This window comes from Salminus brasiliensis, chromosome 15, assembly GCF_030463535.1.
Source record: "Salminus brasiliensis chromosome 15, fSalBra1.hap2, whole genome shotgun sequence".
Taxonomy (NCBI): Eukaryota; Metazoa; Chordata; class Actinopteri; order Characiformes; family Bryconidae; genus Salminus; species Salminus brasiliensis.
The window spans coordinates 26,815,937-26,842,024 of record NC_132892.1 but is presented as its reverse complement, the minus strand read 5'-3'; the positions used below and the strand labels follow the sequence as shown (position 1 = coordinate 26,842,024).

Genomic DNA, 26,088 nt, shown 5'->3' with positions numbered 1-26,088 from the left:
CTGTTTTTTTTGCTGCTTTCAGAAATTACGTCACGTCTTTCCCCCCTTCCTCCCCAGCACCACCAGTTTGGTCCCGACGGCTACCCGGGGGTAGGCTTTGCCCCTTGCCTCTAAGTTCGGCAGGTTCTGATAGAGTCCCAAAAGTGCAAGACCTGGGCTGCTGATGGGGCCACGCCAAAGACAGTCAACAGTTTTAACTTGTTAACATTGTTTCCATCTTATTAATTGCCAAGATTAAATTTACAATTTACTGCCCTCATGTCTCCAGAGTCTCCTAATGGAAAGCTAATGCTTTAGAATACAAAAATATTTCTATTTCTAAAATATTTTGAACTTTGTGGAGACAGTTTGGGGAAGGCCCTTTTCTGTTCCAGCCCCAGTGCACAAAGCAAGCTCCATAAATGCATGGTTGGTTGAGTCTGGTGCAGAAGAATTTTAACCCCAACCCCTTAACCCCATCAATGACCTTTAAGATGAACCAGAATAAAAATAAATCAGTCCAAAACACAGACAGTCTCCAAATTATTGTAGAATGTCTTTCAAAAAGAGTGGAAGCTGTTAGATTTAGAATAGGTGTAATGTGTAGGTGTCCCAATACTTCTGTCCGCATGATGTACTTAGAAGTATTTGTATGATGCTAACAGGTGAATATAAGCTTGCAATAATGGTTAGATACGTTGGGAAAACTAAAGAAGCAGCTTCAGCTCCTTCTCCAACATGTCTTGGCTGATTCACTATATTTCAGGTAAGGAGAGAATTGTGCGTGAGTTGAATTCTTGGCCAGGCCGTTCCATTGAGGCATCATCAGCCAGTAGAGATTTTATACAGCATTTCTTTACCCACAGATGCTGTATTTATAACAGGGCATGCCCATGCCCCGGCGTCTCACAAAATATTACTGCTAATTTTCTACCCATTGTGTCAGATTCATATTCATAAGGCGGATCGTGGCTGACTCCTGTGTCATTTTTGCTCGTTCTTCGTTCCCTTAAAAAATGAGATTTGGCCGGCTCGTTTAATGTCAGGGATTGGCATTTTATTAGCGCTGCTCTCATTGCCAATGCACACGGCTTGAATAATTTAGGGATTTTACACATTTTCAGTTATGAGGGAGTTTTTTTTTTTATTGAATTCCCTCCATATTTCAGCGAGGCCCGAGATGTTTTACGCTGGCGGAGCTGGAAGCGAGAAAAGCACTTTCATCAAAATTACAGACGCCGGTCGGAATTGATTCGGTCTAAAACATTGGGGATGGCTGCACAGAGATGGGAGGTAATAGGGCTTCTAAAGCATGCAGACTTACAGAACTAGACAAAAAGGCTGCGGAGGAATATAATTACACAGTAAGACTTTACTGTCTCTGAGCAACGAGAGATACCGTATCACACTGAGTCAGTGGCCTCCTCCTGCGTGTGTGTGTGTGCGGTTCAGCTACCTGGAGGACTTGGCAGAGCCAGGCTATGCTATTCCATATACAGGGTATAGGCCTATAGGTAAAACTGGCTGCAGCAGCCATAGTGTGGGTTGTATAATGGAGAAATTAAGTAACACATCAGTGTTGCGATACAGAAACTGGATCCTAGTAAAATCTTGTATACTAAAGATCCTGTTGGAGCATAAATGTAACACTGTTCCAATGCAATTCTGTAATCCACTCAAGTACAACATATGCAATTCATTTTTGATCTGCTTTACTTTTGATTAATATTCTGTATCAACAGGTTCAACTTTTCTCGATTTTATTTATGTACAAAAAGAGAAACAAACTATAGTGACAGCTTTAAGCAACTGTACTGTTGTTGCCGGCTTTTCCACATCACAATCAGTATTTACTTATATCATATGTCATATCTTGTCAAATCTTTTCTGACCTTGTGAATTCATAACCTCCAACTACTCAACTACTCTAAATTGGCAGGGAAATAGTGAGTCTGGCAAACCCTGAGAGGGAAAGAACCAGCGAGTAAAACATGCACATGTTGAGTAGTGTATCTGGTAGCAACAGACATGAAAGTAACAGGGGCTAAGTTTGTCTGCAAACAATGGACAAATGACCAAGTTAATTATTTCCATGATGATTTGGATTATTATGATACGTTGATAATCGTGGCATAAACATTACTTCAGGTTAGTTGTTTTGTAGCTAACTTACTAAAAAGCTAACATAAAAAACCAAATACATGTGATTTTCAGTTTTTTTCACTCTGTTCTGCATTATATGTCCAAGTGTTAGTGGACATCACATTTGGGGCTACTTTAAGTTGCACTCATTGCTGACAAAGATGTGCAAATGCAAACACACACAGCTTGTCTAGTCCCTGTACTATTGAGAACTATTGCCAATAGAACAGGACTCTTTCAAGCAGATAAGCATGAACCAATTGGCACCATGCCTAAAGCCAAGCATGAGCTATTAGACAGGTATAAAGCTGTATAGAGCTGTAGAGCTGTGTTCTCTGGAATGATGATGCTCCACCCAATACTTTTGTGATGAGTTGTAGAGTTGTACGCTCCTGTCACAGTCAATTCTAGTAGAAAGCCCATAACAAAAGCAGGGTAAACCCGAAATATTTCAGAGAAGAAACAATGAATAAGCAAGCGTCCCAATACTTCTGTCCATATAGTGTATGTACCACTCTTTTGATGCAGAATCAACCATCACTTTTTTAACTTTAACTTTTGCAGAAAAGGTTTTTTTTTCTTTTTGAACACAGCCTGAAGCCACAGGGCTCTCTTTATGCTGTCCTTGGCTCTTTAAGGATGCAAATTTAACTGTAAACTGTTTTTTGTTTTATTATTTATTGCTAGGTGCACCAAATGTGATGCCATAGCTTTTAAACATAGTGCCTCTAGTATTTCCAAATGGTGCTGGCAGTTTATTTTCACCCAAAAGGGGGCGTGGTCGAATAGACGACAGAAAAGTGACCTATGCCTACTCTCATCTACGTCCCCCAAAGGTGGCGCTTATGATTAAGCCAACTTGTTAAGGTATTTGTAACTCCATAGCTTCCCTCAGGACACTGGAATTGCAGCAAATGTTTGCTGCTGCCTCCCACACTCGCTCCCCCACTTTCAGACAGAGTCAGTTGCCTGTGTGGTGTGTTATCTGCGTTTTTTTAGCAATCTGGCTCTTCTATTACATATACAGGCTTACATTACTATAAATAAAAGACTACTGGATGTAATGACTCTAGTGTAGGCTGTGCTTTGGAAGTGAGACAGAGACTGAATTCTAGCAAAGTGTATAAAAAGCTTCATTAGGGTAACATACTGTGTGCTATAATGTTATTATACACACTGTACCAATACATATTATATAACAGTCTATAAACCCTGAGAATAACTCAGAATCCATGCACATGTGGGGTGTGTTTCCATGTGTGCTTGTCCCCACTACCTGTCTCAGTCTGTGTTTGTCTGTGTGTGCAACCTGTCTGCCAGTCTGTGCATGTGTGTATCTGCAGCTTGTCTGTCAGTTGTGTGTGTGCATGTGTGTGTGTATGTGTATGTGTGTGCACATCGACTGCCTGTCTGCCACTGTATGTGTGTGTGTGTGTGTGTGTGTGTGCGTGTTCAGTAATGAGAGCTTTCCTGACATTATGCGCGCAGACGCAGGGTACATTTGACAGCCCCGGGTTTGACGAGTCTATCCAAAACCTAAAAATAAAAAAGAAAGAAAGAAATAACGCTGTGCAGGGAAAGCGCACAGCTAGCTGCTGCTCGGCCTCCAGAGAGAATCTATTTACATTTGAAATGCCCCTCACACACACACACACACGTTTGTTTTTATAGTCTGTCAGGATACGGGGTCATACATATGTCCCATGCATATTATGTACTGTATATTTAAAACCTTATGCATTATATATGACCAATTCACTTGACAAGACAAGAATAACAAACTCACTTCCGAATGGACAGCGCTCCCTGACATGCTCCGAAGACATTAAGAATTCCTGACTAGGGTAAACGATCAAGAGAACTTCTTCTTCCTGAATTATAATAGAAAGAGGGATGGAATATGCCTCCACTCATCCTGTTCAGATAAGCTGCAATCCTGGTTATGGGCTCTCCAGGTTTTCCGCTTATATATATATGTGATATGTGATATATATATATATATATATATATATATATATATATATATATATATATATATATATATATATATATATAACAATTTACAATATAATCAGTAATTCAAATAATCAGTAATTCAGTAATTTTGTAAACTCTTCTGACATAGCTGTATACGCCATGTCAAGCAAGTCAAGTCAAGTCAGATTTATTTGTATAGCTTTTTACAACTGTTGTCGTCACAAAGCAGCTTCACATAATTAGTAATTAATAAAAAACAGAGACAAAGAAGAAAGAAGAAATAACGTAAGACCCCCAGTGAGTAAGCCAACGGCGGTTTATATTAGAAAATTATATATAGTTACACCAATTATTGCAGATGTGCAATAAATCAGCTTCATCCAACCCCTGGTACCCATTGTTGACAAGGCGGGGGACAAAACCCTACAAGCAGAAGGGTCACACATATATATATAGTCATAGCCATAACATTAAAACTGGTGAATGTCACTGATCATCTGGTTACAGGGGCACCTACAGGGGGATCTACATATTAGGCAGCAAGTGAACAGTCAGTTCTTGAAGGTGTGTTCCTGGTATGCAGTGGTCAATGCCTACCAAAAGTGCTCCAAAGAAGGACAACCAGTGAACCGGTGATAAGGTCATGGCTGCCCCGGGGCTGACTGGAGCGACCTATGGAGGCCCCACCTCAAAATTATGAACTTGTCTGGCTTTACGTTACAAATGGGAGTATAAAGAAAACAATGCCCTGAAAAAAGAGTGGGAACCCTGGCTGTACAAAGTCATGACCATTGTGTTGGCTCTGATATTACAAGATAGCACACACAGACACACACACACACACACACACAAACTATCACAGTCAGAGTGATAACTTGGTCTCCAGCCATGCTGTTTCAGCTTACACTCTAGTCAGCATAAATATCTACATTGCTTTCTGCTCTTCGCCACTTTGCTCCATCTATTGCCTTATACACCACGACCCTGGCAGCAGGTTTATGTGCTCTATTTTTCTCTGGTCGAGACAGGAGCAGCATCAAGCCAAGCTTGGGTCAGTCAGGTGTACAGAGAGTACAGCTTCACTGACTGCTCTGACCACATGGTGAGGTACAAATTGTGGCTTGCATCCTAATTACAGCTGAGAACACACCCACATATGCACATAGCAGTTTTATACAACATCAGGACACTGGGGTTATACATGTGTCCCATTTTACTATACTCTACACATTTATGTAATAACAACATGACCCATATGTGTCATACACATAATGTCCATAAGTTTGTGGATAAGTTTTATTCAAGATTAACCATCTGCTGACATGGGTGTTCAATTACACACGCATTCCAGCACTGGAGGAGCTGTGGACAGCACCAATATTAAGCTGTGGAGCAGTGGAACTGTTTTCTGGAGTGGTGGAGCTCCATCCAGTACCACTGGGATGAGCTGGAGTGGACCAGTTCAGCTGCTGAACCGTTCAAGAAATGTTCACACAATGGAAAAGAGCAGCTGGTATCGTCACATGGATCAAAAACCTGAAACCAACATAAATGATTTTGCCCTTTCATTTATAAATAAATGGAAACATGGAGCTTTGTAAAACACAAATAAACACATATGCACATGCACACACACACACACACAAGGTGCAGGTCTTTCAAGAGGTTACAGCAGTCTCCAGGCGCCATGCATATTCAATACCTGTGTTTATAATTAATATCCCTGACTTAATATGCTTTCAATTGTACTATCACCTCATGCACTGCTAATGGCTGTACATATGCACATAGCTGCTGTCACAAGAAAAACAAACTCTATTTCCAGAACTAATCAGCCAACATCAGTACCTGACCTCACCAAAGTTCCTGTGGCTAAATGCAATGAAATTAATTGCTCACAGCAGGGTTAAACTCTTGTGTGAAGCCTTCACTAAAGAGTAGAGGCAGTGTATAAGTGTATATACACTATATACACTTATATTTATATTTTACACTGTGTCAAAATGTGATGATGAATGGACCAATAGAAATGCACTTAAATGACTTAGAATCAAATCTTTTTCTACTGACTTCCATAAAAAGGTGAGGTTTTTCTTCTCCCGTGAAGTTGCCTGCTTGGAGAAACAAGGTTTCTGCGTGACAATGATGTATATGCTTCATTTATCATTACATATGAATACTTACATATATTTCACATGCTGTATAAACTATATGGCCAAATGTTTGAGGACAAATGTTTGAGGACATCTGTATTTCTACTTTTTTGACAGTGCTACTACGGTCACATTAATTCTTGGAATGTAGAGAACATAATCCAGCAAAAAGATATTAACAATATGAGCAAGCAACACATGAATAAGAATATACTGCACCCTTCAGTTGCCTTTTATTCTTACTCTGATAAACCAAATTGTCCAAAGTCTGAACCGTCACTCTCATAGGCCATCCACCAATAAAGGCAGCTTGAGGAAGTAACCCAGTGTTATTAAAAACAGAAAGCTTTAATTCCACATGCTAATCCACTTTACCATCGCTAGTGTGAGCGTGCACATGCAGGAACTATTCTAGATTCTATTAATGAGTGAAAAAAGACAAAGCCAGATTCTATGAATGTGTCACCTGATGTTATTCCAAGACATGTTGTTGACAATTTCATGGATAATTTAATGTATAAAGACAATAGAATGGGATGCTTTGGAGGAGCTGTGGACAGCGCCAGTATTAAGCTGTGGAGCAATGGAACTGAGTGGTGGAGCTCCATCCAGTACCACTGGGATGAGCTGGAGTGGCCCATTTTAGTGGCTGAATCGTTCATGAAATGTTCACACAATGGAACAGTGCAGCTGGTATCGTCCAATTGATTAAAAAACTGAAAGGCCTAACCCTAAAAACCCTAACCATAAGTAGCCAACATAAATGATTTTGCCCTTTCATTTATAAATAAATAGAAACATGGAGATTTGTAAAACACACACACATATACAAACACACACACACACAAGGTGCAGGTCTTCTATGAGGTTACAGCAGTCTCCAGTCTCCATGCATATTCAATACCTGTGTTTATAATTAATATCCCTGACTTAATATGCTTTCAATTGTACTATCACCTCATGCACTGCTAATAGCTGTACATATGCATATTGTTGCTGTCGCAAGAAAAAAAAGCCCTCTATTTCCAAAAACAGAATAGGAGAAAACCATCTGGACTCTCTACTGTTTGTCCTAATTATCACAAAACTTCAGTGTATTTAGAGGAGTTCTTGTTAGCTTGTTTATTATTTGTTATTTATTTATTTCTTTTTTCCTTTTTACTTGCAGCGCTAATTTGCAGAGCATTTGGGGGATTTATACCCCTCCAGGCAATGCTTGGCATTGGGCATGGTGACCTCAGGCTCGTGTGCAGCTGCTCCATTCTACTGGCAATGGAAATGTTCTCGCAGTAGCGAGAGGGCAATATGTATGAGAGATAATAAGAAGCAAAGCAAATAAAAGCACGACTCAATATTCAAGAACCACTTTTCTGCTTTCAATTACACTGGCCTCGACTGCTCCAGCAGGTATTCTAACAGCTTTCGCAGTGTCCCACAGCTCAGAGGCTTATGTGTGTCCACTCTCTCTCATTAGAGCTGGACTGGAGTGGAGAGGAGGGCAGTGTGGTGCATCTCAACCTAAAAACTCCCACTGTACCCCGCTTGGATTCGGGAGGGAGGAGTTCAGTCCTGGATCAGCTTCAGTGTCTCCAGTTCAGCTCTTATGAGGAAGACTCTTGTTGCGCTTGCTTCATCTAAGGGTAAGGGTAAGATCTACAGAAAGAGAGCCAATCCATGCTATACAGTAGCAGCTTGGACTGTGTGGGTAGCACCAAAGTTAGAGATGCTTTGCAGATGATCAGTTAGGTTATCCTTAATTTTCCCTAACTCTAAACCTGTCACCCTCTCCATCACTAACCTTATCCTTAACTCCAAATTCTGAGTCTGGTCTTAATCTTAGCCCTGTCTCTAGTTTCACCAGAGCGTTTGTCAACAAGACTTGGTAGGTTTGGTTCAAACAAGTGCAGAATTTTCAGTGCACTCCAACAATCCCACAATACATAAGTAATGTCACCAATATAACCTTCAGAGAAAACCTAACCTCTAGCGACGAAGAAAAGACTACATGAGACTTCTGTAAGAAGCGAATCACAACTGAGAATCGACTCACAATGGAGAGTCAACTCCAACTCCTGTAATGAATCATACACTACAAAACTGTAGAATATAATATTATTTTAATCTACCTAAACATAATCCGAACAACTACAACGAAATCTAACCATAACGCTTATTCTAAACCCTTAATCTAACCATAACCACACTGAAATTATGAATTTCACTTCGGTCCATTCCCTTTTTTTATCTCCAAATGTTCATAAACAGCACTTTTATTTTTACGTATGAGTTTTAACAGCATCACAGACTGAATGCTAAACTACGCTACTCGCTTCCGAACAGCACAGGCTACTTTTACAGCCTTTAAGTACCTATTGATTTGTACGTAGCCTCTGGGGAGGATATTAAATTTTGTACCTGTATTAAAGATTCATCAGACTGCTGAACAACAACAATGTGTTACATAATGTCAAAGAATGGCAAGAATGTTGCATAACCTCATTCATTACGAAAATGAGTGCAATGGGCTGGCAGCTGGGACTTTTCACTAATACGTACTGTACACACTTCAGAAAGGCAAACACGTTTTAAGAGACTGAATGCTCAAGTCAGGAGTGCTGTTCTTGCCGTTCAGATTTCTATTAAATTAATAAACCCTTAGAAGTCACTGCCATTTAACAAGTTCAATTAAATAAGTATGTTTAATGTGATGTAGCTATCTTTATATAATTAATAATGTAAGTAATCATGTAATTGTATAATTACATTCTCTTAAACAACAAACATTCTAGTCATCCGTGGCTGAGAGTCCAGCAGAGCATAACTAGCCTTGCTCTAGGGGGACCCTTATCTTAGATCAGCACACCAGCAAAAATCAGCAAACTGCTTCTTGTGTTTTGAACACTGGTATGCTGGTTAGCCAGCACTGGACCAGCATAAACCAGTTAAGGACAGCAAGGAATTCATGCTGGTCTATGTTGATTTTTCTTTTCAACAGAGTAGTCTGATTGTAGCTAAAAGATTCAAAATATGTGAATGAGAGTTTGAAAACCTCTGCTGTAAGGAACCTTCCATTAACAGGCAGTGTTCTTGTGAAGTTATGTTATGTTCTGGAAAATAATAAAAATTAAATATTAATGAATAATAAAACCTATATTCAACAGTAGTAATAGCTCTAGATCAAAATTAATATGGATTCTAAATATGGATGCAGGATATGGATTTTACTAAAATTCACTCAAATTCAAATAGTTGCATTGTATTTATAAAATAAAACTATGGGTGTCTGTGGGACATATTGTTCTGGGTGCAGATAAAAAGCTATGGTTCTTGTGAAGTTTTGCTATGTTCTTTTTGGCCCCTTTTGTTCAAATAATTAGCAAAACAACAATAATAGCTCTAGATATAAAATAATATAGATTTGTAATATGGGGAACTTGAGAACCTCTGCTGTAGGGAACTGTACATTAAGAGGCATGTGTTCTTGTGATGTTATTTAAAGTGTTCTTATAAAGTTCTGCGTGTAATGTTCTTCTTGTGCCTTTTTTAAGAAAATTAGTATTAAACAATAGTAATAGTGAAATGTGGATGTGGGATTTACAAAAATTCGCTAAATCTGAAGCAGTTGTATTGTACTTATAAAATAACTGTAGGGGTCTATGGATTATTTTTCCGAGTGCAAAATGAGAACCCCTGCTTTAAAGAACCTTTCATTAAGAGGTTCTTTAGAAAAGCACAGATGAAGCTGTTCTATGGCATAAGTCCAATGAACCCTTACTGGCCCCTTTTTAAAATAATGAATAGCAAAAAGACTGTAATAGCTCTAAATAAAATTAATATTGATTCTGAATATGGATGCTATATATGGTTTCACCTTCATAGATGTGATATCTGAACTTGGAAATCCCTCTATTTCTCCCACCCTCTCTCTCACTATGACTCTGTAATAAATAAGAAAATGACAGAAATAGTTCTATATAGGCATTAATATGTCTTCTAAATATGGAGAAGTTGAGAACCCCTGCTGTAAAGAACCATCCATTAAGAGGCAGTGTTCTTGTGAAATTCTGCTTTGTTCATTTTGGGACCTTTTTAATAAAATGAATATTAAATGACAGCAATAGCTCTAGATAAAAATTATATGGATTTTGAATATGGATGCATGTTGAATTGTCTTAATTTTGTTGTGGGTGCAGAACATTTTAGACCCCCTGCTTTAAAGAACGTTCCGTTAAGAAAGCACAAGTGTTGCTGTGAAATTGTTCTATGTTCTTCTTTTGGCACATTTTTTTGAAAATGAGCTCTAGATAAAATTAACATTAATTCTAAATATGGATGCTAAATATGGTTTCACCTTCACAGACATGATATCTATCCCTGGAAATCCTTCCATTTCTCTCTCTCCCTCTCCCTCTCACTCTCTGTATCCCTGTAATGACGGTGTAGGTGTCAGCAGGTGGTAGATTGTGGGGTTGGTTGGGGGCTGTGTTACTGTGCTACTCTCTCTCGGCTGTGATTAGAGCTCGCCAAGCACACACACACACCCACACACACACACACACACACACACACCACAGCAATCACACCGCCATCGTGACTGCCATCAATACTGATGAGCTGCTCTGTCACCTGCAAGAGCCGAATAACCACACCGGCGGTGTTCAACACAACCTGGCCCCGTCGCCACACCTGACATGTCATATATCACACTGATAATTAACAGAATACTTCATCCAGAAGTGCTAACGTCGCTAACAATGAATGAAAGCTGGGATGTGAACTCGTCCGTCCTGACTTTTGCTTCTCCTGCGGCTACTTTTTAAAACAAAGTCATCAGCTGTGCAAAATAAAGGTGGCAAAAAGATGTTTCTTAAGACCATAAAAGGAGCACTTTTGGTTCCCTTAAGGTCCGTAAAGGTTTGTACATTAGAACCTTGTTTAAGTTTAAAGAACCTACACATAATGTAAGAGGTACTATACCAAAAACTGCTTTCTCACAGAGAGTCACGCTTCTATCTATATAGCTTAGGCTTTATTACACTATAAAAAAGGAGTTCTTCAAAAGTTCTGTAAGGGCAATAGTTTTTATATAGAAATGACCAAAACCTGACTGTTGAGGGTTAATCTGTTCACAACGAAGAAACCCTAGCAGCCTAATATGACATTGTGAGAGCAGAAGTCAGTGGGGTTTGAAGAGCAAACCAAAACCAGCCAATTGGAAATGAATGTAGCAACTCATTTAGAACAGGCCAGTCAATGGAGACAGAGTAAGAGAAGGTTGAAAAGTCCTACAAAGCATGTTGGAGGTCAAGAGCTGGGCAATGGAGCCTACAGACTAATAGACCTAGGCAGGAGTCTTGCATTGGCCGTATCTGCTGACATCGCCAGGAGCAAGAGTGGAAAAAAAAGGAACACGTCGTCCTGAGGTACAGTAGTATATCTTTATTAGTGTAAAACTGAGTCCGGGCGAGGAGAAGCAGTAGCTCTTCCAATGACACGCTGAAAGAAAGACCCTTGTCTTCGAAATGGGTTTGCTCAGCACACTGAGAATAGCACTGGAGTGGACTGTTGTGCTATCATATTTCCCCGAGGATCGCAGAGAGGTCCACAGTGAAACAGAGAAATCTCTCTTAAGAACAACTGTGTGGCAATGTACAATATTGGCTCTCGAACTCAAGGGCCTGGCGCCAAGTGGAGGAAGCATTTGCTGATATAGTCAGAGAGTTTTATTTTGATGTAGGAGACCTAATTCTGGAGTTGTACCTGTCAAATTGCTACATCTCAGAGTAGTATTATCACCAGGACGAGGTTTTGTCCTTTCTATCTCTAATGAGTATGACAAAATGAATATGCATGAACTGGTTCCAGATTAGCATGCATAGTCTGAAATGCTAAATGAATATAATGCAGGAGCCAAATGTTCTAAGCTTATTTTAAGAATATCATCAAAATATGTCCTGTAATTTAATAATAATTTATGCACAATAAGAAAGATACAAAATAACCTAGAAATTCAGCCATGATACTGAGTACCTCTCTGATAATTAACTTAAAGTGAAGTATTGAATTTTCTATAATTGTGCAATACTATGCAAAGTCTTCGGCACTTCAGTAAAGTCTTTAGTAAATAGTTTTAAACCACTAATCTAGGGTATTAATGAGTTTTTGCTTTTATAAAAACAAGATATATCATTAGAATAAATGAAAACAATAATACAGTACAAATGTAGTAGTCTTAAAAGTAGTTTATCTTTTAAGCTACATGTACAAATTTCCCCTCTGTGCCCCCAACCACTGCATTCATATGGTCTCTTAGATGCCGGAAATAGTTGGTAATATAATGGTAATACTGTATACCACAGTGTTTCAAAATGTTGACGGTATTTTAAAAAGCGAAAGGAATTTCAAAATTACTATGTGTCTGATGTATCCATTTTCTATTCTGTGTCTATATAGCACATGGCCAAATTAGCTCATTCCCTTATGGGCATTTAAGATGACCACAGATTGTAGATGTCACGCTCTTAAAAAAAAAAAGCTCACTGTAGTTGCTGAAGTTTAGCAACGCTGAGTTGGATTAAAAGGGAGAGCAAGAAAACAAGGATAGACCAGTCTACCAAATGTGCCAAAAAACAGTGGAAAACACTCCTTACTCTACACCGTCAGTATCTTAGCAGTTAGCTAGTCAACAGCAGCTGTGAATGGACTAATGAAGAATACTACCTCCGAATTCTTTAGCATAACTTTAGCTAGATGGCTAAGACATATAGGACAAAATTGGTGTTCCAACAGGACCTCAAACACACATCAACCATCAGCAACCTTTGGATAAAGCAGGCTAACATTTTGCTTTTTCCCAAAGTCTTGACCTTAACCTTATTAAAAATATGTAGACCGTGCCTTAAAAGTCGAGTCCATGCCAACTGAATTCTACCAAATCTGTCAAAAAGAGTTCAGATACATTACCTGTTGTATTAATAAAACTTGTATTTATTTTAATATTCCTGTTTTTGAGAAAATAAACACTTATTTCCCAGTTCCAACATTGACTTTTGATAGCTTTGGAATGATAGTGTATGTAATGCTCAGCCTAATTCAGCCTAAAACAACTCCAGGTCATAACCAGCTAGTGGGATTACAAGCAATCAGCAGCAAGCAAACACATCATTTCAAACATAACCAACAAAGCAGTCAGCAGACATTAGCACACAGTACTCACCCGCCTGCTCCGTGCTGATGGTGATGTTGGCCACCTGCCGTGCTGGCCGGCCCATCCCTGACACGCCATTGAGCGCCTCGATCTGGAAAGTGTAGTTAGCATTGGCCATGAAGTCCTGCACCGCCACTGAGGTGCGTGTAAGTCCCACAGGCCGGGGGACAAAGCGAACGTCACTGTCGCAGGGATCGCATGGCTGACCTGGCCCACCACAGCGCCGACACACCACGTTATAGGTCACGTCCTTCCTCCCTCCTGTGTCACCGGGCGGGTCCCACTCCAGCAAGAGGGTCGTCTCGTTGATGTTGTAGACCAGGTTACGAGGAGGTGAGGGCGGTCCTGTAAGAATGGCATGAGGCTGTTTACTCTTTAACCCTTAGACATTTGTTATGAGTTACTTCTCTTGTTTTGGAGAACTATTCATATGTTATGTTGCGTCATTTTTTCAAGAAAATTACGGAATTAATTATATTTGTATTTATTTACATTGTTTTCATTTAAAGAAAGTTTTAATGGGTTTTTTTTAATGGTCAAAACCCGATCTGTACCAAGAGCCCTTTAAGCTTTAGGTATGGCTCGGCTTGACCCACCATCCTTTCAGATGTTTGGAAGACAAGCATGCAGACTTTTTTTCTGTCCTAGTACAAGTGGTGGAAGACCAGAAATACTCTTCCAAGAGTATTTAAATCAGTACTTATCTTGCACTTATTAAGACTAAGTTTTTATTCATGTAAACAGTAAAGCACTTTTGTAAGTCGCTCTGGATGAGAGCATCTGCTAAATGGCTTAAATATAAATGCCAGCAGTCACTGAATGCTATGTTTTTAGGTCAGTTTATAACATTTGTTTGGTTTTAAGTTTTTTATTTTTGACTGTTAACATGCTATTTTTGTTACTGTGCTTTTAAGACTGACATGACATTGTAAATGACAGCTGTTCTGGTTGGCTATCACATATTGTGTCTAATTCAACAGCCTACTAATTAACTTTATATATATTTATTTTAATAGGCAAAACTGTTGTAACCTGATTAGGTAATATTACAAATGCATTATTCTTGCTAAATTATTTTGTGAATTTTTGTTTTTCTACCATATAAGTAGTATAATTGTCTCCACCTCACATTCTGTCCTATTGTAGCAATACAGCTGGATTCTCATGTGAGTACTCCTCTTCTTCCTATAGTACACATTTATAGTGTTCTCTAAGTGCAACACACAAAACAGGGAACCTGAATTCATGTGTTGTTCATGTCTTGAAATGAATGAGTCTGCACAGGAAAGTGTCGTTTACTCTAAATTCTGTCAGAAAGGTATGTGTCCATGTCAACTAAAGAATGTTCTTTTGCATGGTACAGAACTGACTCGCTCTCTCTCTCTCATCAATCCCATCCTTTCTTCCCGGCATACCACTTTTATTCCAATATGAATGTGTGTTAGCCGTGGTGCAGATTTTTGAGCTGGTTCTGCAGCTCGGAAACTCCGTCTGTTTATCACCTGCCTTCCAGTGTCGGCTCATAATGATAATGAGAATATGTCCTGGACATAATTATCATAGTTAATGATAATTGCGTACACTTGCGAATAACAAAGGAATGATTATTTCCTCTCCACGCTGATGCTAATGCATGCTGTTGCAGATGCTGACTATTTTGGGTTTTCTGAGTAGAAATTCTGCAATTCTGAGTATAGAGAGCGCAAAAGAGAGAGAGTGTAAGAAGATTAAGGAGTATAACCTAAAATTAAACATGAAGGAGTAGAAATATAACCACAAACTGCAAACAAGGCCTGGCCATCAAAACCGTATGAGCAATACCTTATGAGTACTGTCAGGCAGTTTAATAAAATCAATAATTTAAAGAACAATAGAATTAGTAAAACATTACAGTAGTGACTAATAAGACAAAGAAATTTAGGAAATATTATATATATATATATATATATATATATATATATATATATATATATATATTTTTTTTTTTTTTTTTTGCTTTAGATTCACTTCAGATACAAACTAATAACATAATTAAACATTATAACACGATAATCTATGGTGTCTGTTGCATTCCACTTGACTGTAAAACAATAAACAACAATATTTTAAGAAGGGTTTCGGTTGGCATCAATTTATCAATGATGAATGAACTTTACATGACAGATTCACCAGACCAATCAGCAATCTACCCCTACATTTTTTTGTAATCTACCCCTGCAATTCCAATAATTATCACCACAATAATACTGGTCATATTATGTGTATATGTTTAAGTGTAAATACAATATATTGAATAAGTCTCCTTGCAGTACCCCCACATCTCACTAGGCTGCCGTGGCTCCCAGGTTGAAATCATAGACCGTATATATGAGTGGAGAGTTAGTCTCACTCTCATTATGAAGTAGTGAAGCCAAAAGATGGTCAAAAAGGAAGCTGCCATCTTGTTTGCTCTTGTGCAATAGATGAAAGTTGTAATGTAAATATGAATGTGAGAATGTGAAGTTGAGATGGGAGGTGAGGCCTTGTGACTGCCAAACCCTGCCCATATTTCTTAGTGGCAGGTCCTCCCTGTGTCTCTAGATCGGAAGCGTGCACAGAGACTGAATGATATCAGACAGTCAGTATGTCTATATGTGATGGATATAACTGTCTATCAATTTGCCCACAGCTGGCTATCGCCTCATTGCCACACCCCTTTTAATATCACAGAGTAACGCCTATAAAATGCGTTAATTGTGAAGAAAGACACTGAGGGGAATATTAACACCTTTTATGCAGAAAGGTGTTATGCACTGTAACAGGTGTAGGACTTCTGTAGAAAGGGATATTCTTTGGTAATAAAAGCTTGTAACAACACTTATGCTTTTTAAGGGGTTACAGTGGGAGGAGCTTGTAGAACTGAGAGAACATAACTGGTAAAAAGAAATATGTCATTTTAAATTAAAGTTTCCTTTCTGCTCTGTTTACTATATGGGATTGGGCTGGGTTAAAGGTTGTACCGCAGCCAGTCAACAGAGGGGGTGAGATATTTTGGTTTTACTTTTCAATTTTTTAGATACTGAAAAGCTGGAAAGCTGGATAGATTTGCAGTTTTGATTGAATTAGTGTTAATTACTTTGTTGTAAAAACGAATATTTGTTTTTCAAAACTAATATATTTTTGTTTTGTATATATATATAATATATATATATATATATATATATATATATATATATATATATATATATAGATAGATAGATAGATAGATCACTTTATTTATCCCACGGGGAAAGTCAGTTTTTACAGCAGCAAAATCAAACAAGAGAGCAGCATAATATTATCTCCTTGGTTAGACTTGATGTATTTGATGTGTTTAACAGTTTTTCCAGCCCAGTCAGAGTATATCAAGTATATTACTTTTTTTTTCAACCATCTCTATTTGTAACCTAGTAGCATTTACTGGTCAACAAATCAATGTGAGCTGTAAAAACAACAAATAAACAAAAACAAATGTCTTTCAGGTTCAATCTAAACCTCACACAGACCACATCTCAGCATCCATGAGCCTCATCTAAAGTTTGTTTTACTCGTTTGTTTCTTTACTGTCAGCTAAAGCTGCTTTACCTCCATGTTTTGCCTCCCAATAATAAGAGAATATGTGTATTCAAACTCGTTTGTTGAGTTCTGTTTAGTTTAGCAGTAACATCAGCCTACATTACATAAGTTACATTTAGTGTTTGATCCACAGTACTTCAAGCTGCAAATATCCCAGGCTTAAGCCGTCTATTTAAAGAATGATGTATAAGCCCAATTCAATCCTGTCTCTCTTGTCGGATTATGCTTTTTAATATTGCATTGCACTATAAAAAAGCACCTAAATATCTGCACATATCAGTCAGGCCCTACTACCAACAATAAGACATACAAAAAAGAAGGATCTTTAAATAAACTGACGTGTGCAGGCGGTAGTAGGTGGGTCTTTGCTGGCTCGGTAGAAGCCTTTCTCGCAGTGGCACAGGGCGGACGCCTCGGAGTGGCTGAAGCTGTGTGGGGGGCACTTGGAGCACTTGATGTTTCCCGCGAAGGCCTTGTAGAAACCAGCTCTGCAGGCTGTGAAACACACACAGTGAACAAAACAGAGGGCATGCGGTTAAGTGGATACGCTCCAAGTAACATGTTGCTTGAATATTTGCGACTCAGGTTGGTGTGTGGTTTTAACCCAACATTAAAGGTGGTTTAGGCAACTGCTTCTTAACCCTGACATTGATGGCTGTTTATCCAACCCACTTGAGAATGTAAATCTTTTTACGAAACAATTTATTGACATTATTTTTTTTGTTGATATTTTGCCTTTCATGAATCTGCTAATAAAATAGATGAGTCAGAGAGGAGTTAGCAATCTAAGCTTGGACTAAAAATAGTAACAGTTTTGGCAGATCTATCAAAAATACCCACCTACAGTTTTTAATGCAAATAATTATCACAACAATAGGAATGGGCATCCTATGAATTTTCTAGTAAAGTAGTTAATAGTAAAAATCAACAGCACTTCATGGGAAGTCTTTTTAAAAATTCAAATCAACTGCTTTTTATTGGAAGTGAAAATCATCTGGCTTTTCTTTTGAAGTTAAAATCAACTTCTATTTTTATTGGAAGTGAAAATCAACTGCTATTTCATTGGAAGTGAAAATCAACTGCTATTTCATTAAAGGTGAAAATCAACTGCCTTATATTTTAAAGTGAAAATCAACTCATATTTTATTGGAAATTAAAATCAGCTGCCTTTTGGAATAAGCATTTATATTGGCTTATTATATCGGTTTATGTAAGTGTTGTGTAGCCCTTCAACAATTCAAAAAACAGAATTCAGTATGTTTAAATAAATCAACGCTTCTGTTTTAAATATGTGTAAGCCATTTCTTTATCAACTGCCCTTTTCCTTGGACGTGAAAATCCAAATGTTTCTTCAAAGCTCCACACTTTCTCCTTGGTGGTCGTCAGTAATTTGCAATTATTAAACTATTTTAAAAGCAAAGAAAAATGTTTGCTTCAAAATAACCTCAAAATAACAAACCTTAAGTGATATGACTTTGAACATTACCTGCCCAATTATGACTCTAATGAAAATAAATAGAGCGGAGGTGGTGGTGGGGGGTGCTTACAGAGTATGCAAATGAAATGCCAGACAATTGGCAAAGAAATGAATGCCCGGTCAGTCAAATGCATGTCGGTTTGACTGTTTTGTATTAACTTGCTTAAAACAGCTTAGGACCTTGCATGCCTTTTCTGAGAATTATTACCTCTGAGTAACACTGGTCTGGAGCCAGATTGTCGCCACTGCCTTCGGCATGTCTGCTCTAACGAGAAAATGGAAGTGCTGTGTGTTGTGGAAGTAAAACAAAAACCATGTTTAGTATCTCTGAGAGCTTATTAGGGTTTTAAACAGCTTTTTATTTACATGAAACACATTTCCAGGTGTTGAAAGTGGTGTTTTGTGTAATAGCCGCTTCGCACAACAACCCTGCCAAAATAATGAACAGTTGTTTGCATACAGCGAAACATCATTACGTGAATACGTATATTTGCTGTTGGCAATTGCCTATAACTGCATTTAAATGGCAAAAATGAATTGTGCAGGCATGTAGACAGTTTTCAGGGTTGGAATGCTACTTCTTGTGGCTTTTTATTTAGGTTATTTTTCAGCAGCCTGGATCATCATGAGCCTTCAATTATCACAGTGTGTTCCATAAGCAGGCACCATATGTATACCATTATGTAGCATTAATGCCATTTCAGCAGGCACTGATGACAAATTGTGGTTCATTTTGTACATGGTTAAATTATGCAGATACTGTAGCTGCTGATTTGCCTGATAGGCTACATGACACTTTTTTGTTATGCACCCAGACAGTCTCAAATTATACACTAAGCCATTTTATCAGAAACACCTGTAACCTGACCACCAATGGAAATGGACCACCAAAGGACCACCACTGACCAAATGTTTTAATTAAGTCATTGTCTGCACAGCAGTGATATCAACATGGTAGCATATATTTGGTTGTGTGTTGCACTGGAACTAATTAGAACTGTGTGTATCGGACGAGGCATGGATTGTAAGATTTGATTATTTTTCATTTTGCTTATTTTACACTGGGTAATGTATAGCATTTTTAGAAGCATCAAATATTATATTTGTATTTACAATTATTTAGTTAGACAGACTGATAATATGCTTTTTCCTTTTCTGATTAATCAACTGATCAAACCAATGAATCATTTATAAAAATAGTAGTTAGTTGCAGCCTTAGCTCCAACCATTCATATGTTTCTGGGCACCACCGGATGAAGATTTTGGGCCAGGCTGTGTGTGTGTGTGTAATGCAAAACAGCTGCACACACACATATATCTGGCTGTTCATTACAAAGTAATGGAGAAATCAGTTGGTTTTTACACTGGTTTTTCACTGGTTAGTCAAAATGCCTAGTGTAATCTCTAGTGTAAACTCCTTTATCTTATTCTTACAAGTGCAGCCAGCAACAATGAGGCCTAGTTGGCTGAGTAACTCTAAATTAAATGTAATGAGATTTATTGCATGTTGAGAAAGGTCTGAGCTTATTATATGGAGATGGGGAAGCACTGATTAAAAGCACATTATGTAGATCCAAAGACACTGGGGATTTTGAAGTCAAACCATCAGTTCAGTAGCGGTCTACAGGTTGTCGCTGTCAACAAAAAAATAAAAAATCATATTTTGACATAATTCGAATCTGGCAGTTGTTTCTTATATAGTGTCAAAAGTTGATGATAAATTAACCAGCAGAAGTGTTTTTACACTGACATCAATTAAATGTTAAGAAAATGTTTCAATTGTCCTGTAAAGTTTCCATTTTGGAGATTGAGGTTTTTATGTGACAGCAACAATATACAGCATTATACAGCACCAGCCATTCATCATTTTAATCAGTATAACGGGCTGTCTTGTTGCAAGGCATGGTGATTGACAGGCCTTTTGAATTATGTTGTTTATCAGATGCTTCTTTCTAAATAAAGCACTATACTGACAACAGGGTTTTCCTGGTTCAGATGAGTAATGATATTCTTTCAATTTTTGTATCTTTAAAAAGTAAAGAAATCCAGGTACAGGTTGAGTAGTTTGTAATGTGTTTCTGCATTTGACTAACGACCCCAGCCCTGCCTATATGCTAGATGTTTCTGATAAATGGCCAGGCAATGTAAGCACGAGGTAGGTGTTTGTAATAAACTGGCAACTCAGCATATAAGAAAAAAGATGGCATTTAATATCGTACTGAATGGCCAAGCACTTATAACCTATGGAGCTCTGTGCTGTGGGCACATTAGGAATACACTCATTCATTACAGCCATAAATCTTGCAAAGCAGAGAGGCTTCCCCTCGCCCTGGAGAACAGCCAGTATACAACACACATAAGCACACACACACAGTCTCTGGACAGTCTTATTTACATTCGCCCCTACAGCGGCAGCACCACACCAGGTGGCGGCCTGGTAGCTCTGAATTGCATCAACACTACAGGTATTGATTCCACCCCCACCCTCTCTCTTTCTCCCTCTCTCTCTCTCTCTCTCTCTTGCTCTCTCTCTCTCTCTCTCTCTCTCTCTCTCTCTCTCTCTCTCTCTCTCTGTCTCTCTCTAAACTGCCCCTACAACAGCTTCTTGAGCATCCTGAGAGAGTCTTTAGCATTCTTTCAGATGTAAGGAAGCGATTACTGGACTGTGGGCTTCCCCAGCATGTCTTTATATCGGCCTGGGCATTTCGCTTGCACTCCTGGATTCAAGTTCTCCACCCACTTGACAATAGGCCATTCTGCTTTATTCCCTTTCCCTTGAGAACTAAGAGAACTTTCACTTTATAGAGCTGGACTTTTATACGAGGCACAGAGTGCTGCAGAAAAAGAGGGATGAAATAAACGGTTCAAGCTTTGGTTTTTAAGATATGGGTGATTCTTCAATTTTGGGAGCTTTTATTTAATTCATGTTATGAATACTTTATGACAAAGTAAATAACTCAGGTATTAAACGCATTATTTATTGAACCACAAAATTATTATTTAACAAAATCATTCTGATTAACATTTTTTAAGGTTTTTTCCATTCAATGTTTTAAACAGCAATACTTTGATACTCTGGCCTTGTGCACAACCTAGATCTCCTCTGCTCCAATAAAATGATTAGTGATCAATGTAATGTATAAATTACAATGTGTGTTTTTATAATAACTTAAAAATACACAATACATTATTGATGTTCATATCGATTGAACCTTTGCATATTTGTGTGCAACACATGACCGTCCCCAACATTACCATCATTACTGCAAAAGCCAGTCAAACTGAGAAATTTTCACCCGTCTTCCTCCTGATCATGGAGTAGGTTTATTTAAAGACATTACCATTTATACAGTTCTGGAAATATGTTTGCAAAAAAAAAAAAATATTTGCATTATTCATAATTATTTTATTTAGGTGATAATTGTCATTATTGCAACACATCATTACCAACACAGAAATGCTTGTGATGGTACTGAAACCTGGTGATGGTAAAAGCAGGTTTCCAGTGTTACCACCAGTTTGTCTGAACTGTATAGAAATTAAAGTGAAATGCATTATTTCCTGAAACTAATCTTCACTGTCTTTCAGTGGTCATAATCTGGTCATAAGACCTTAGACAATACAGAGAAACAGTAATGGACCCCTGTATAGTAACTACCTGGATTTCTGCTTTATGCCACTCAAATACACATTTAACTAAACATATATTTGAAAATCGTTATAAGCTTAGTCTTGGCCTTTTGTTAAGTATGTACGTTAAAGCGTATAAAAATTGTTTTATTATAATTAAAACACAAACATTAAGATGATTGCTCATTTTTGTAATCAACTTTTTATTTTTAAAAATTTTTTAGAGATTAGGCATCAGGGTGGGGAGGAGTATGATGTTAATAAATGACAAAAATGACTGTGTAGTTTGACTTTTTAAAAAAACAAAGCTGCACACACATAAATAGCTTAATTTCATTCAGAAAGGAGAAATGTCATTTGTTACTGTACCTGTATTACTTTGGAAGATACTCAACTATAACTGAGTATTTGTACTACTAAATTACATTTCCATATTTTCATTCCTTCCGTTTTCATTTACAGCTTCAGGGTTCTACTGCCAATCAGATGAGTTTTTAATCATCCAATCAAATTCACAGCAGAACATGAAATTACCAAACTATGGTAAATTGTCTCTGTGCAAAGACCAGTGAAAGGTTGTGGTGTGTTGCTGCAAGATGAAGGCTGGATGAGGGATAATGCTTCAGAACTGTGCAATTTGATGCTCTTGACAATATCACACTATGCATGAATGCCAATTTTATTACTGCTGTGCAGTCAGTGGTAATTTGTACTTATGTATATTTTATGAACATTAAAGAGTGCTGAAAAAGGATTAGCATTTCCATACTGCATATCAAACTCCACTGCATGGTTACTAAATCAGCCTCTTTAACTCTAAGGGATAAAGAGAGTTGAAATGATAAGAGAAATATGAATTATGACTACATTGGAATGTATTGGAAAAGGATGGGGTCACTTTCATTTACAAATGTTGTGACTCTTAATTTTATGTATTGAAACAGATGCCTATGCAGTATCCCTGAGTATAGTAAAAGAGACCTTTAGACACTGACTCCAATGTACTGTACCTTCACTTAAGCAATATGTGTCCATATTTTTGACCACTTTGTAGTTTAGACTGAAATCATGACCAGTACAATATGCAGTGCATTATGTCCTAGCAAAATAGCACCAGTACTAGTGCTATTTCAGTTACTACTACACTTAACATGCCACATAGTTTTTAATACTATTAATATTGATTATCTAAATATCTAATAAAAATAGAAAATATATTATAGCAGTACAACATCACCAACAAACATGATATCCAGACGATCTGGCAGGTCCCTAGATAAGAGCAGGGGGGTGGGCTGAAGAGCAGTGATTCCAAGAGCGGTACGATTCTGCAGCATTTGCCCAGCAGTCCTACAGGCACACACACTGCAGAATGGCCCCGCTCTCGACACCAAAGCAGGCAGGGGGCAGCGAGGAAGGACTCCGCCGTAGCTCCGCCGGACAGTAGCTGTTAGGACCTGATGAATTAGCTCATGTTTCACTTACATTTTGACTGTGCGTTTTTACATTGCTACAAAGATGATACCACAGTTATGGCAATGCATGCAACATATACACTACATAGGCAAACATACAGGTGTTTCGCTCAATCTCATTGCCACAGGGGTGTAAATCAAGCCCCTAGCCATGCAGTCTGCCTTTACACACATTAGTGAAAGAATAGGTGGTTCAAAAGAGCTCACTGAATTCCAGCGTGGTTCTTTATGTAGTAGGATGCCACAGTTTAAACAAGTCAGTTGGATATATATATATATATATATATATATATATATATATATAACAAGTCAGATATTCCCCCTGTGGTATTGTAAATGGTATTATTGAACAGTGAAACTGTTCAGGAACCACAGCAACTTAGCCACAAAGTGTCAGACCACACAAAGTTAAAGAGCGGGGTCGCCGAGTGCCGAGGCGTAAGTCTCCAACGCTCTGCTGACTCAATAACCACAGAGCTCCAAACCTGCTCTCCTGCAGTTTGAGCTGCACATCGGGGACGAATGCCTTTAAGCTCCTGTAGGTTTAATGTGTTGTTGTCCCAATACTTATATATATAAATATATATATCCCATTAAACCCAGTGAATCATAGGCTTACTACACAGTTCTTAGTTGTGAGTGGGCAATGCTTAAATGCTTTTCTGGTCATATCATGGATGTCATCAGTATTTACATAGAACTCTGCCATAATTAGCATAATTTGTCCTGTTTAATAATATGCAGTGTAGCTTATTCTAAACAAAAAAAAGATTTACGAGTTTTGATAATTGGAAATAATAGTGCATTTAGTTTCTGCATTAATCACGCATAATGAAATGGCTTTAGCCAGATATCTCTTCATCTTAAATATTAAATATTTAAAAAGTCCTGCCCAAACCCTTGATTAAAATGGCCATAATTTACATTTTGTGAATTTATTTTGTCCCATGGTCCATGTAGAATATTTGTGTGGATTTATTCATTTATTTATATATGACCATTTCCTGACATGTCTTTATCTGTTAAAAATTAAATAGGCTGTTTTGTTTTGTATTATCTAAATTATCTCTGTTCTGATTGGCTGCCCTGTATTGAGCATAATTTAAAAAGCATTCCAGGCTGAAATACTCTGTATAATGTTAACGATGCAGGCTAAACTAAATAGTGTCTATACGTATGTAAATGTGTTGATTTCTGTGACATCACAATAACATTATATTAAAATATTTGAAATATTTTAATATCCATTTTATTTCCACATATGGACAGTACATTAAAATTAAATTAGCCATTAAACTAACTAAACATTTACATTTACATGTACATTTACGGCATTTAGTAGAGTTTAAAGTTTCTTTGTATATAATAATAATAATAATAATAATACTTTCTAAATAAAAAGTGTTTTAATCAGTAAAATGGTCTATTATAAATGATTATTCAGTAACTGTTGAAACTAATGTGTAGGTTTTAAGACAAAAAAATGTGAGTTTACCCATTTTCATTTCAGCATTCAGTTCTTCTTATGATATCTCTTCATCTTCCAACTTTTAAACAGTTAGTTTCAGTGCAGATACACTGAATACACGTACACACCTGAATCCCTCACCACTTTTTGCGTGTGTGTATAACTTATTCTTGCCTCGTTGCCATGAGTGCTGAGTGCTATCGTGAGCTGCTGCCCAACGGTCTTTAAAAGCCAATCAGAGTCCTTGACCCAACTCCAGCTAATGGACTTGGTAATAGCTAACTCAATATAAGTACAAACTTCCCCTTCGCTCAGTCAGGTAATGGCTATCAGCTTATAGAAAGTTTGAGAAGATGGTATTTTCGTGGAAATTGATCCCTTTCCTTACGGGCATTAAAACATTTCAAAAAGTTTGCTCAGAGTTGCGAACAGATGTAATTCAACTTGATAAAGCATCATCATGCTAGTTTTCACTTAAACACATTACTGTCTTCAGCTGTCTTCAGTTACATCAGTAATGTACTGTGTGTTTGTGTGGGACCGTTCACAGAACTAGGAGCAAGCTTAGCCACTCCATCTGAGGGGTGAAAACTCCTCTGGCTGCATTGTTACAGTGACAGGCAGTCTCTCTCTCTCTCTCTCTCTCTCTCTCTCTCTCTCTCTCTCTCTCTCTCTCTCTCTCTTTCTCTCTCTCTCTCTGTCTCTCTCTCTCTCTTTCTCTCTCTGCAATCATCCTATTTCAACCGCACTCTGGCTGGCCCTGAGGACCAGACCCCTATGACAGGAGGACAAGAGAGGAAAGTAAAGTATGGGGAGCTTCTCTCTCTCTCTCTCTCTCTCTCTCTCTCTCGATGTCTTCCTTTCTCTCCTTCTGTGCTCTTTCTTCTCAAATCTGACAGTTTTGGGGCAGTTTGCTGTACTGGGGAGTCTGTGGATATAGGGAGAGAGGCAATACAATCTACAAGAGAGAGAGAGAGAGACAGACA

General features: G+C 38.0%; 1 protein-coding gene across 1 annotated transcript in view; it reads right to left on the bottom strand.

Annotated features, from left to right (window-relative positions):
• The window catches only part of epha6 (eph receptor A6), a 168,254-nt gene that overhangs the window by 50,248 nt on the left and 91,918 nt on the right, over window positions 1–26,088 (bottom strand). The window contains exons 4-5 of the mRNA XM_072657652.1: window positions 17,392–17,547; window positions 13,468–13,803 (exon numbers count right to left, since the gene is read on the bottom strand). Of these exons, the coding sequence (XP_072513753.1) occupies window positions 13,468–13,803; window positions 17,392–17,547 (492 nt within the window). The remainder of the gene's footprint in view (window positions 1–13,467; window positions 13,804–17,391; window positions 17,548–26,088) is intronic.